At 37.2% G+C, this 14,105-nt stretch overlaps 2 protein-coding genes across 3 annotated transcripts in view; one reads left to right on the forward strand and one right to left on the reverse strand.

Annotated features, from left to right (window-relative positions):
- The window catches only part of LOC129764786 (uncharacterized), a 1,146,248-nt gene that overhangs the window by 679,582 nt on the left and 452,561 nt on the right, over positions 1 to 14,105 (reverse strand). The window lies entirely within an intron of this gene.
- LOC129764787 (juvenile hormone esterase-like) lies at positions 3,670 to 5,773 on the forward strand. The gene is made up of 4 exons (XM_055764270.1): positions 3,670 to 3,963; positions 4,026 to 4,286; positions 4,340 to 5,373; positions 5,428 to 5,773. The coding sequence occupies exons 1-4, from the start codon at positions 3,763 to 3,765 to the stop codon at positions 5,711 to 5,713; spliced, it is 1,782 nt and encodes a 593-aa protein (XP_055620245.1). The 5' UTR covers positions 3,670 to 3,762; the 3' UTR covers positions 5,714 to 5,773.

Raw genomic sequence — 14,105 nt, forward strand, 5'->3', positions numbered from 1 at the left:
CGCTGAATTAGCCGAGAAAGACCGGCATAGTAGCAGCCGTAGCATCGGCCAAGAGCTGGGGATAAGTCATCAAACCGTTATTAACCATTTGAAGAAGCTTGGATTCACAAAGAAGCTCGATGTATGGGTGCCACACACGTTGACGTAAAGAAACATCTTTGACCGTATCGACGCATGTGAATCGCTGCTGAATCGCAACAAAATCAAACCGTTTCTGAAGGATTCCTCGAGTCGAGAAGACGCACCACGTTAGATATGGGGTACAGCCTAGAGGGGCGTTGCAGATTAATGGTCAGCTGCATCCCAATAGGAAGTATCCCGTGTCCGGCACAGGTACAGAGCATTGAAGACAGCAACATCACAATTTCGAAAACACTTGTAATACTAACCTCGAACCAACCGCGAGTAATCGGTTACATATTACTAACATAGCTATAAGGCAAACATTGTCGAAATATTGAACTCCCGGCCCCGCTAGGTTGACGCCATATGAGCCTTAATAAAAATATATATTTTGGATAAAAAAAAACATATTTGCTATGTAAGAAAAGAATTTGAATGTCATGTTCCCCAACTTGCATGTATCTGCAAAGCGGATTCCACATTGATTTTGAAGTCTGTGTTGGGGAAACCGCAAATCGCACCAATCAACACGTGGCAGTTAGGGAGTTTAGATAACATATCACAGTTATTCAATTGTTTATCTCATGAAAAATAACATTTTATTCATTATGATAGATGCGAAAAAATATTTCCTATCAATTGATGCAAACATATGTCTGATCTATTTTTGAAATGTTTGAGTTATAAGCGTTCGAAATCTTTCATTTTTTCCGGCATGTTCTGTGTTTAGGTTTTCATTTTACCCCCATATATTCCGGTTAGACGTAGTCCCACGTCAAAATTACCAAGGAATATTGAAGTTTATTTAAAATTAGTTTAAATACACCCCAATTCGTTCCAGTTTCGCTTCGTATAAATTTGATTTTTCTTCTATTTCAAAAAAACAAATCCGTTTCTGACTACATTGAACATATAAAAATGAATTCGCTGTGTCAACTGAAGACAATGCCTGAGCATCAGTGCCGAGAATATTCGCGTTCACAACATTCAAATACGACGAATTTCAACCTACCTTGCTTATTAATTATATAAAAATGCAAAAATTATATAAACGAAAGAAAATTAATAAAATTTGAAAAATTAGAAGCGTGTGAAGTGGGGACATGAACATGGGACGCTTTTCGGAAAATCCTGAATGAAGGTCCGAAAATTCGGAAAATTAAATTCCAACATCGAAATCGAAAATTACATCATAATAAGCGTTGTTAGCCCATTCGATATTTGCGCTATCGAAATTGATCTATGAGCGATATTTGAAATTGATGGATTTTCAGGCGATATAACGCATTTCCATATCTTATATTCTATAAATAAAAATGAAAGGCCAAATGTGTTGGTAAGCGCAAAAACCCGAGGAAGGATTGGTTCAATTTGATTCATCTATATTTCGTTGTATTCGTCTCTTCCCGTAGATCAAATCGGAAAATTCGGAAATTGAATTCCCATATGTTCTACAATTAGCTAAGCGTTGTTAGTCCATTTGATGTTGGCGCTAACGAAATTGATTTTTATTCGAAAGTGGAAAAGGATTTTCAGACGGAATAACGCATTCCTATATCTTCTATCTATATAAACAAAAATGGAAGGCCAAATGTGTTGGTGTGCCCTAAAAATAATGGTCCGATTTGAGCTGTCTATATTTTGTAATATTTTCTGTATCAAACATGTATTCCATGCAACGGAGAAACATGTTATTTCCAAATGCTTGAAGAATCTTGAACGAGAATTGTGTCTGAAAATAATTTTATATTATAAGGACGAATTTTTGTAGAAGTACTAGACAATTTATAGTAAAAGGAAATTGTAAAGGGTCAAAGGGTAATCAATCAATGAAGAGTTCAGTGATTGGACTCACTAACGTTCACTTAATAAGAAAACGTGGATGTTTGAAAGTATTCAAACAAAAAATCTATTTTGGGCGGGACGAAGTTCGTCGGGTCGGCTAGTTTTAAATAATATTTTGATCTCTAGTATTGATTTTCTATTGTTCATTTAAAAACAACACATTATTAAATCAAAAATATTGCGCTTATCCCCTTCGCATCATCTCTTATTTTAGTTTTTTGATTAAACCTAGTTGAAAAATGAACTCTGCGTATCTGAAAACATACATTTTGATACCAAACACGATAAAAAAACATTTGAACTTTGCCCGCTTGAAATTCTTGGCTCCTCTTTCAAACCATGGCGAAAATGCGTTTGAATTTTTTTTCGATTATTGAAGCTATATGTCTTCTTGATAAATATATGTTTTTTTTTTTTCTGAAGGGACTTACTTTGAAGACGAAACATTTGAATTAATGCGGAATATTTTATATCGGAGAGAATCAAAAGTGTTGAAACTTACAACTTATTAAGAGCTGCGGTACACAAGAGAGCAGCTGAAAGCCAACATTTCATACCCCAGCCAGCGTTCATGTGCGAAATGTCCGAAAATGTAACATTCTAGCAGCATGAGGAACTCCTAACACACCCGTACAGGACAATAGTCCCGTCAAAACCGCACTTTTCTCAACAGCTTGTCATCTCATATGTCCGGTCGGACGGAGCGCACGAGGAAATGTCCATTCGGCCATAGTCTTTCAGAGGCTAGAACTGAAGAACGCAAACATCCTTCCGCCGACACAAAACCCCAGGTTCGCCGGGTTTGATTTTGACTGACAACTGCCATTCTCTCTCTCTCTCTCTCCCCTCTACATGTATGTGTGTGGATGTGTGGTTTCTGTTTCGGTTGTCCCAAAAATGAAGTCCGAGTTAGACTTTGTTTCCAGAATTGGATGGTACTTTCAAATCAAGAGCCACACAAACTGCTCCCACTCGCCAGGACGCATCCCTGAATCCCCTCGGGGGGTTCCGTGCAGGTCCAGGCTCATATTTCATGTAATATTTTTAATTTATTGTACCCAAGTTTGCTTTCTGCTTGACATGTTCCGCACCGAAATATGTGGTACGAGTCGAGTCGAGTTACAATGAGCGGCCGTGGAGAGGATAATATTTATAGAGAAAGTTTTGTCACCGTCTGAAGTTTCGTTTTTGTTTAGCACTTGTGTGGAATGTGTGTTTTGCTCGAGGAATTATTTTATTGTCACTTGCAGTTGAGCATTGTTATGGTGGGATTTTTGTTTCCAGCAGTGGTTAATTTAAACTTTGCGATAGGAAGCGTCATGGCTTCGGTCACATATCAAAATAATATACACAACGCATTCGGTGAATGTACAATACATCAGAGATACCGATCAGTCCCTCAAATTAGCTATGCACTCAGCAATAATAAATGAAAGCCAACAAACACATCAACTGAGCACATTTAAATTAGAGAATAACACAACCTTTCGCCAGTTTGTCTAGGTAAGCGTCTAGAACGCAGATTGTATAGCCGTAGATCTCAACCCTCAACCGACATAACGCAAACAGTAATGTAGAAATTAGCCGGATCATTGACTAATTGACTAGGCATTTGCTGGTTGCACTTGATGCTCTTCCTTATCATTTGAGGGCCGACCTTTGTTTTAAAATGCAATTGCCGCCGGCCGCTTGTAAGCGAGAAGTGCATAGTGCAATCTGTGCTCGCTTCAAGCGATCGTTGAAACGCGTCGTTCGCCACTATCAAAACAATCAGTCGCTGTTCGGATCTTCGCGATGTGCATTCTAGTAGTGATCGGTGTCCTCGGTGGTCTACTACTCGCCACCGGACAGGAGGAGCGCAAACCCTGTACGGTTAACTTTGGTGAAAATTCCTCCGGTGTTGGTGTTCTGAATCGTACCTTCAATGGGATAGTCTATTGTGAATATTTGGGTATAAGATATGCCGAACCACCGGTTGGAGTGCAGAGGTTCAAGGTCTGTGGTTGGTTATTCAGTTTGCCGACGCTACGGATGTCGAATTATTTTCTTCGTTTCAGAATCCAACACTTCGCGCTCCCAACGGAACGGAGGAGTATACAAACTTGGGCAGCATCTGTCCCCAGCTAGATGCACTCGGACACGCGACAAAAGTTCTAGGCGAAGAAGATTGTTTATTTATGAACGTTTACAGTCCGGCTGTTCCTGGTGGCAACGACACAGTTCGGAAGTATCCCGTCTTGGTTTACATTCATGGCGGAAGCTATGCGATTTGGTCCCCACAAACAGATATGTTCGGAGTGGACTTACTAATAGAGAGTGTAATGAAGACCATTCAAGAATGATATCCATCTAACAAATCTAATTCTTCCAGGGTATTCTGATCGTTTCCTTCAACTACCGCTTATTCGTTCTGGGCTTCCTGCGTCATCCGGAGTTCAACATCACGGGGAATTTCGGTCTCAAGGATCAGCTCGTGGCCATGCAGTGGGTCCAACGTTATGTTGCCCCCTTCGGGGGTGACCCAAGCAATATAACCGTGATGGGGCAAAGCGTGGGCGCACATTCGGTCACATATCATATGCACCTGGAGCCATTTCGTGGCTTATTCCACCGAGCAATCGCTATGTCCGGTTCCCTCCTAGCACCTTCTGCAATGATCTACGTACCGGAAAACTTCACTCGCACATATTTGGAATCAATTCATCTAACATCGTACGACCAGTTGATGGAGGCCCCATTCAAGGAGCTCTTCCTGTTCCCACCCACAAACAGAAGATTTGTTTTCGCAACCATTGGCTTGCCAATATTTCTCCCTACGATGGAAAATGCAAACGAATTGGGAGCTCTTCTAACAAAACCTTCGCACGAGTTGATCCTCGAGGAACCCGTCAACCAGGTGCCGCTGATGATCGGAATGACCGCAACCGAGTTCACCCCGCACTTCACCGAGGAGATGCTCTTCTGCGCCGACGATAATTTCCCGAATCGTGGCAACGTGACAGTGCTGCAAATGGTGCGCAAGTTGATCGCGAAGGCAGCCCTCCTGGCGAGGAAAATAGAACCGCAAGGCGCAGGCCGGCATTTCTACGGGAAGCTGACAGATATGGCCAATATGTATTTTCCCGTCAAACGGCTGTTGAAAGAATTGCGTGAGGTGCACCGGTATCGGGCTCCCATTTTCTACTATCGCTTCGAATACGATGGGAGGTTCGGGAAGTACAAGAACATGTTCTACAAGGGTGAGCTGGATGAAAGCTATGGTGGGGCAATGCATGGCGATGATTTGGGATATCTTTTCTCGCCGTATGTTGTGAAGCAAGCTCTGGCCAACAGAAGTGCATTCGAGACGGAGTGGAAGGTTACGGAACGGAATGTGGAGCAGTTTAGTAACTTCGTGAAATTTGGGTTTGTGAAGTTGTAACTGTGTGAGTGTGTTAAACTGATGGGCTTTCATTACAGCAATCCAACGCCTGGTAAAAGTGATAACATTAACGTATTATGGCCAGCATTCAATAGTAACCTATCAACACCCCAACTGCTGAATATTAACGACGAGAATGAAGTTCGGGAAGATGATGATCGATGGAATTTCATCTACCAACTTTGGAGTCGGATTCACGAGTGTTTATTCTATTACGATTGTTCACCGGTGGAAGATTTACTTGATAAAGTAGAACGACTTTCAAGCGGTAGTCTCTCTAGTGTGAAATTGGAAGATCTATTCGATGATGAAAACATGACATGAATAATTGTACATTTTATTTATATGACTAACTGATTAAAACTTCAAATGAATGGTTCACTAGTCGAATGAATGATGTTGCTCCCGAATTGAACTAATTTAACTAATTAACTTTTCTTCTAATAAGGGTTTCTTTTGTGAGTTCGTTGAGCCGAATCAACAAATGGTTGTTTTCTTTTGACGTGGGACTACGTCTAACCGGAATATATGGAGGGTAAAATGAAAACCTAAACACAGAACATGCAGGAAAAAATGAAAGATTTCGAATGCTTATAGCTCGAACATTTCGTACTGGATAGGAGAGATGTTTGCATCACTTGATAGGGAATATTTTTACGCATCTATCGCAACTAACAAAATGTTGTTTTTCATTAGATAAACAATTGAATAACTGTAAAATATTAGGCGTTATCTAAACGCCCTAACTGCATCGTTTTGATTGGCCCGATTTACGGTTTCCCTAACACAGCCATCAAAACCAAGCAGCCTTGGGAAATCGGCATTGCAAATACATGAAAGTAGGGGGACTTTTGTTCTCATCGAAAAATGTTCCCTAACACAGACTTTAAAACCAAGCAGCGAAATCGGCATTGCAAACACACGAAAGAGCCTAGAGGCGAGTGAACTGAAAAGTTTAAACCCTCTTAAAGCCAAAAAGAAGAAGAAGAACACACGAAAGTAGGGGGAGCTTTTGTTCCCACCGAAATGTGTTCCCTAATAGAGATTTCTAAACCAAGGTGCCTGGAGAAATCGGTATTTCAAATTCATGCAAGTCGGGGGTATTTTTGTTCCGACTGGAATGTGTTTCCCTAACACAGACTTCTAACCCATGAAGCGTGGGGAAATCGGCATTGCGAATTCATACAAATCGGGGGTATTTTTGTTCCGATTGAAATGTGTTTCCCTAACACAGACGTCAAAACCGAGGTTTCTGGGGAAATCGGCTCTGCAAATAAATGCAAACTGCGAGTACATTTGTCCTCGCTTGCCTTTGTGCAGAGTGGAATATGTCTGTCCTAACATGATCTTCTAAACTTAGGAACCTGGGAAAATCGTGCAGACACTAGAAGCGAATGAACTTCCCAGTTTCAAGCAAATTCGAGATTCGAGAAGTATGTACACTTTTGGGATGTAAACTTCAGAGGTAATTGTAAAATAAAATAATCGTTTGATAATTTTTTTTTGTCTTCATTGGAAAGATTTTCAGCCTTAGGCTGGCTCATCAAACGTTTGATAATTCTTCCGTACATATATTCTGTTCTAGTCATCATACCAAACGTAAAAGGTCCGTCATTAAATTTACTTGTAACGAAGAACAATCAATCACAATAAATGAATTGACTTTACACGGCATTTGTTCATTTTTTTCACTCACAGAGAAAATATATTGAACTCAATTGAATTTGGAAACTGTTTCATTCAATCAAGAATTTAATCAATACAAACGAATGATTGCTAAGCTAAGGTAGTTCCACGTCAACCTTGCGGTTATATCATAGATATAACCCACTAATTTTTTTGTAAATTCAAAACGGAATGAAATGGGTCTTCCATCAACCGTTCGTTTGGATGGCGTAAGCGTGTCCTCTGCAGAAGAGAAAAGCAACTTGTTCGCTAAACATTTCGCGAGCGTATTCCAGTCATCGAACATAAGCACATCAGGTATTGAACGAGCAACACATTCCCTGCCATTGGACGTTCTGGACATTGACATTTTCAATGTCAACCAAGAGATGGTAGAGAAGGCACTGAAAAAGCTAAAATCATCTGTGACACCTGGTCCGGATGGCATTCCTGCGTGCATATTGAAAAAATGTACTGCCATGTTGATAACACCATTGCAAGCTATATTCAATCTCTCTCCCCAATGTCCGCAATTTCCGTTGGCATGGAAAATGTCTTATATGCAACCAATTTTTAAAAAAGGAAGTAAAATTGATGCGTTAAACTATCGTGGAATAACCTCGCTACCTGCTGGATCTAAGTGCTTAGAGATAATAATCAACGACGTTATATTCCAGGCCTGCAAAACCTACATTTCAACACACCAACATGGTTTCTTTCCTCAACGATCAGTGAACACGAATCTTTGTGAATACACGTCGTTTTGCATCAACGAAATGGATAAAGGAGGTCAAGTTGATAGTGTTTACACTGATATCAAGGCTGCATTCGATACAGTGAATCACGATATTTTGATAGCCAAACTTGATCGTTTAGGTGCATCTTCGAGAATGTGCGAGTGGTTGAAATCATATTTGACTGGTCGTCAATTGTTCGTGAAAATAGGATCAGCCATATCTGCACCGTTCATTCCCCGATGTGGTGTGCCCCAGGGAAGCAATTTAGGACCGTTGTTGTTCGTGTTGTTCTTTAATGATGTGTCTCATGTTCTCGATAACTGCCATTTGATGTTCTATGCGGACGATTTGAAAATCTACTTGACTGTAGAAAACATTGACGACTGTCGCCAACTGCAACAGCAACTAAAAGCGTTTGTTAATTGGTGTGTACTAAACCATCTTGCTGTAAGTGTGTCCAAATGTTGCATCATATCCTTCCGAAGAACGAAAAATTATATCGTGTATGACTACACTATCAATGGCACTGAGTTGAATAGAGTTGATAATGTTAAAGACTTAGGTGTGATACTAGATCATCAGCTCATCTTCAAAATGCACTACTCACTAATAGTGGATCGAGCGAATCGGCAGCTAGGATTCATCTTCAAGATAGCAAGCGAATTTGATGACCCACTATGTCTTCGATCTTTGTACTGCTCATTAGTAAGATCCATTCTTGAATTTTCCTCTGCTGTCTGGTCACCATATGATGCGGTGTGGATTTCAAGAATCGAAGCAGTGCAGCGCAAATTCGTGAGGTGTGCCTTGCGAAGCTTACCGTGGTCCGATCCACTGCGGCTCCCACCATATGAACATCGCTGTGCCCTACTCGGTATTGAACTCTTGGTAGATCGACGCAATCGCAATCAAGCTGTTCTTGGTGCCAAGATTCTGCGTTCTGAAGTTGACAGTCATGCCCTGCTACATCAACTGAACATCTACGCTCCCGAACCAGTGCTGCGATCCAGACAATTGCTATATCAACCACCGAGAAGAACACTATATGGATCCAACAATCCCATCGACTCGATAAGTCGCAGATTGCAAGAAAATTACGATTTGTTTGACTTCAGCATATCAACAGAAGCTTTTCGGACTCGTCTACGAAACCGTCAACATCGGCTATAGTTTGTTAGATTTAATCATTAAGACCTTGATGTCAGATGAATTATAAATTCAAATACAAATACAAATACAAATACAAAATAACGTACCATCGATATAACGTCACTCGATATAACGTACATTTTACCTCGATATAACGTACACATTTCCAAAGTGTAAAGGAAATTTTTTTCCAATATTTTTTTTCTGATAGAACAATGAATTATCTTTATTGTGATGCTAAAACAAGTTTTGTATCTTCAATCAATTCTGAAATACGGCTGGTTTTGTGATTCCGGATTCTAAATGAATCAAGCTTTAATCAACAGTACGAAGGAAAACATCATGAGAAAGGCTGGCTTCGTCTTCTGATTGAAGTTATTTATTAACTTTACTAAAACAGCAACACAATAATGTAATATGGACTACGTTTGTGAGTACTTTATTTTGCTTCGATATAACGTACAATTCGATACAACGTACAATTTTGGAAGTGAAATGTACATTATATCGAAGTTTACCTGTATATACAGTGAAAATAAATCGAAGACTGTATATAATCGAGTCCGCCCTATATTCTCATTTATTTTTTTTTTCAATTTCAATTACAAATTAAAATAACCTTCTATTTTAGATTTTATCTAATATTAAATTTTGTATAATTTAAATTTTCCAAATTCTCTGCGAGTTTTCGTTTTTTTTCTATTTGAAATTTCTTGAAATTTGAATTTTTTTTTTCCATCTAATTTTGTTTCTCTCCTTTTTAAAAATTAAAAATTTGAATTTCAGTCAAATGACAATTTAACTTTGTCGAGTTTGAATTTTTTTTCAATTTTATTTTTAGTTTTCTTTGGTTTTTCATTTTCCTCAATTTTCTTTTTTTTTAATTTTGAATTTACTTCAATTTTTATTTTTTTTAACTTCCTACATATTCTTCAAGTTTTAATAATCCCTTTTCAGTTTTTTTTAATATATTTTTTTCATTTCAAAGTTTTCCACAAACTTTTATTATCCTCTATTTAAAATTCCCTTGACTACTATTTTTTTAAATTTTCTGTGGTTTTTTTTTCCTCTATTAAAAGTTTTATTATTTATTTTTTTCCTTTTCAGTTTTAATTTTCAATTCAGAAATTTTTTAACTTTTGCCACCATTTTATCACTTCAATTTTGAATTTTCATCAGTTTTCAGCTGATTATTTTTGATATTTTCTTAAATTTTTGATTATCTACAATTTTAAATTTCCCTCAATTTTGTTTTTTCAAATTATTTCAACTGACGATTTTCATGCCAACTCGTCTTAGGAGTTGGCAGCACCATCTCAGATAGTAGTGAAACTTTTTGAATGTAAAGGTGCCCATCGTCCGATGTATGGAAAACTTTTCGGATATTTTAAGGGCTATTTATATCTATTTCTTTCAGAATTTTGAAAGCATACGTTTTCGAGAAAAATGAATTTTAATTTTCAAAATATATGTTTTTCGATGAAATTTCGTTTCCGAAAAATATTTGATAATTTTTAATGAAACCCATAATAATTTCCTACATTCTATTCTTTGACTAAAATTTTGTAGGTGTGATATTTTTTTTGTAGGTTTTTTTGAATTTTGAGTTTTTTCAACTTTTTTTCCAAAAATCTTAAATTAAAATCTGTAACATCTACAAAAAATGGTCCGAGAATGAAATGTCGGAAATTACTTAGGTTTTCAAAATGATCAAAGAATTTTTTTGGAAAAAATTTCATTGAAAAAAAAATATTTTGACAATTAAAATTCATTTATCTCGAAAACCTATACTTCTAAAATTCTGAAAAAAAAGATATACATAGTCCTTAGAATTTCCAACAAGTTTTCCATACATCAGACGTTGGGCAAATTTACATGGAAAAAGTTTTTCGAATAACAACTTTTTCATTTTTTTCTTTGAAAAAATAATATTAATCTTTAAACAGACCATAACAGATAGAAAGTTGACGTCTTCGATAAAAGTTCACATTTTAATAAGATCTAAAACTTTGTTGAATACACTATATCGCTATCTTGACTTTAAACAAAATTAGGATCAGTTGTATTTTTTCAAAAAAAATATAAAAAAGTTGTTACTAGAAAAACTTTTTCCCTGTAAAAGTGCCCATCTTCCGATGTATGGACGACTTGTTGGAAATTGTGAGGGCTATTCATACATATATTTTAAGGAATTTTTAAAAAATACATTTTTGAGAAAAATGAATTTAAATTTTCAAAATAACTTTTTTTTTTCAGCGAAATTTTTTTCCAATTTTTTTTTGGTATTTTTTCGTAAAAATTTGTACAATTTCCTACATTTTATCCTTCGACAAGAATGTTGTAGGTCTCATAGTTTTTAAGTAATATTTTTTTGTAAAAATTTAAGAAAACAAATTTGGGTTTTTTAAAAAGTAATTTGTTTGTCAAAAAATAAGTCTAATTGTTTTTCGAATATTTCAAGTATGCAAAGTTGCTTAAATGACGCATGTCTTTACACCCACAACATTTCACTACTATCTGAGATGATGCTGCCTACGGCCAGTTGAGTTGCCATGAAATTCGTCAACTTAAAAAAATTGTCAATACTTCTTATGAGATGTGGACACATTTTACATGCCAACCCTGCCAGGCACTTTCAATTCACGAATACAATAAAGTCATAGATTTTGGAAAAATAACAAAATTGCATATTATAAATTAAAGCAGAGCTGGGTTCGAAAATTCTTAAAAAACTTAAAATTAGGGCAGTATTGGATCCCAAAATTAAAGAAAAAATGAAAATCAAGATTGAAAAAAAACATTGATTCAACGTCTGATGCTTTTACAATATTTCTCGATAAACCATATCAAGATACGCTATTATTATTTGTTATTTTTTTATCTCGAAGCTATTGAGAATGACGTAAACAACGAAACTTCTGGTGAAAACGTAGTTGTTTTTCACCACAGGTCTTATTGTTAAATTTAAATTTAAATTATTTCTGTTCAATTTAATTTTTTTCATTTTTATAAGTACTTAGTTGAGTTTTCTATGCCAAATAAGACGCCTTGAATGTATTCTGAGTGGAAAGCTGTAGAATACGCGTGACCACAGTGCAAGTCGGAGAAAATTTCTTTGACGAAAAATTCTCCCGACCAGAACGGGAATCGAACCCGAACCCCCGGCATGATAATATGTGACGCTAACCACTCGACCACGGGAGCACCTAGCGTGAACTTCTATAATGAATATATTCATATTTTCGCTGAATTTATTCACCTGAAGTAGAACTGCATCCAACTTCAGTGATTTCTCACCAGTGAGAAATTCACAAGCGTTTACATATGCTGAATTTATTCAAGTTATATATACCTCGAATAAGTGTATCATATTTATTCTCACCCGTTTTCACCTATTTTCACGCAAATAAATACATTTATATTTCCATTAGATCTCCCTAATGTGAACCCGTCATTAGAATATTTTACGTACATATTCTCATCCTGGTGTGTGTAGGTGTAGTGGGCAACAATAACGAGAAGAGATGAAAAAACAAAGATTGTCTGGATTAACACAATTTTTTGCAAACCAACTAAACAGCAAATTCAATTAACCTTATCAACCAGAGTTCCTGTAGGACCTTCCCGTTCAGAGAAATTTCAGATTTAATGAAAAATTACCCCTTCATCTTTGATGATAAATTATTCAATAAACAAATATCGCACCGCAAATCGAAAGGGTGTTTTGAAAACTCCAATAATTTATTACTTTGAAAAAAATATATATATATTTTTAAAAAAGCCAAAAACAGGATTTTTAGTGCTTCACAAAACCCACTGTAATTCTGCAAATATCGCACTGAGTTCAAGCAGTGAGTTTTTAGCATTGTGTATTCCCTAACCATCTGTGGACGTTTCATATTGATACGTTCAGCTGTTTTTTCTAGCCGATTTTTCAAATTTTGGAGTAAATCAGAGGAACATTTAATCGCAAATCGTACCGGAAGTGCAAAATCCTCCGCGACTTTCAGAATGAAAGATTCGTAACCTTCGTCTTTATGAGTTCAACAAGCAAAGACGTTTCTGCGCTCTGAGTATTTGAAATAAACACTCATCTCGCACTCAATATAACATTTTCTTTGATATGCATAAACTTCTCTGTGTTCAATTGATGTGGAAGTGGGTGAAATGACCTTATATTCTAATTGTTCATTTCGTTAGCAAACCTATGACCTGTTTCCAAAGCACCATAACATTAATATTTACTCATTAAAACACATTTAGCCAAATTTAGCTCCCAAAAACAATAAACACGTCATCCCCTATCATGTATCATGTCTGCCCCATCAGTTCAGCCCAATTCGATCAATTACGTTAACTGATGCACTCCATCCAATCGCAGCTGCCGAAATATATAACATCCCAAAAAACAACACTATCTCGTTTTACCCCACAAACGATCCCCTGATTGAACTGCATTCGGTATCGGTAGGCGCGGTTTGGTGAAATGGCGCAGGAGAGGGATTCTCCATAAAATCCATCATAATCTGCCCACGGCTGGATGCATCGAATAATTATTTGGTTTTTAGCAACCAATCGAGCGAATCGTGCGTATAACATCATCAGTGGCGCTCGAGAACAATGCATCCATCCGCTCGGTCTCATTCAATTATAACGCGTAGGTGGTAGCATGGGAACTCATATGAGTGAATCCCCCTGATTGAAATTGAATTGAATCAAGATTGACGCACCCGACCATAGTGACGATTAAACTGTGTTGTCTGGAGAACACAATCCTTAGAACTTTGTATTGCTCAGCACTCTGCAAAGCATAAGCTTCAATAAAAACACAACCACACAAAGCGAAAAACAACAAGCACCTTTCAATATGGGCTTTATAGCCATTCTCTACTGATTTCCACAGTGGCATACACAGTCGTCTCTGTCCAACAGCCCGGAAATGATTGGAGTACCTATGAGGGGCCCTTCTGCAACGTTCGGCTCAACTACGCAGGGAAACCTATTTTTGTAGTAATAAACGATTTAAATTGCATTCAACTGCACCCCTCCCTCGAATGTCATCCACGTCCGTAAGACCGTGATGTATTTTATCAAAATATTTAAATTTAATTGCACGCGGAAAATTTCCTATTTAAGCCGACCGGAGAAAGCAACTGTATGTGTTG

The sequence above is a fragment of the Toxorhynchites rutilus genome, chromosome 2, assembly GCF_029784135.1.
Source record: "Toxorhynchites rutilus septentrionalis strain SRP chromosome 2, ASM2978413v1, whole genome shotgun sequence".
NCBI lineage: Eukaryota > Metazoa > Arthropoda > Insecta > Diptera > Culicidae > Toxorhynchites > Toxorhynchites rutilus.

Excerpts from the sequence above, each read along its gene's own strand:
- LOC129764787 (XM_055764270.1), top strand. The coding sequence starts at position 3,763 with ATGTGCATTCTAGTAGTGATCGGTGTCCTCGGTGGTCTACTACTCGCC. Across the intron at positions 3,964-4,025 it reads TTGGAGTGCAGAGGTTCAAG|AATCCAACACTTCGCGCTCC; the intron begins GTCTGTGGTTGG and ends TCTTCGTTTCAG. Across the intron at positions 5,374-5,427 it reads AGTAACTTCGTGAAATTTGG|CAATCCAACGCCTGGTAAAA; the intron begins GTTTGTGAAGTT and ends CTTTCATTACAG.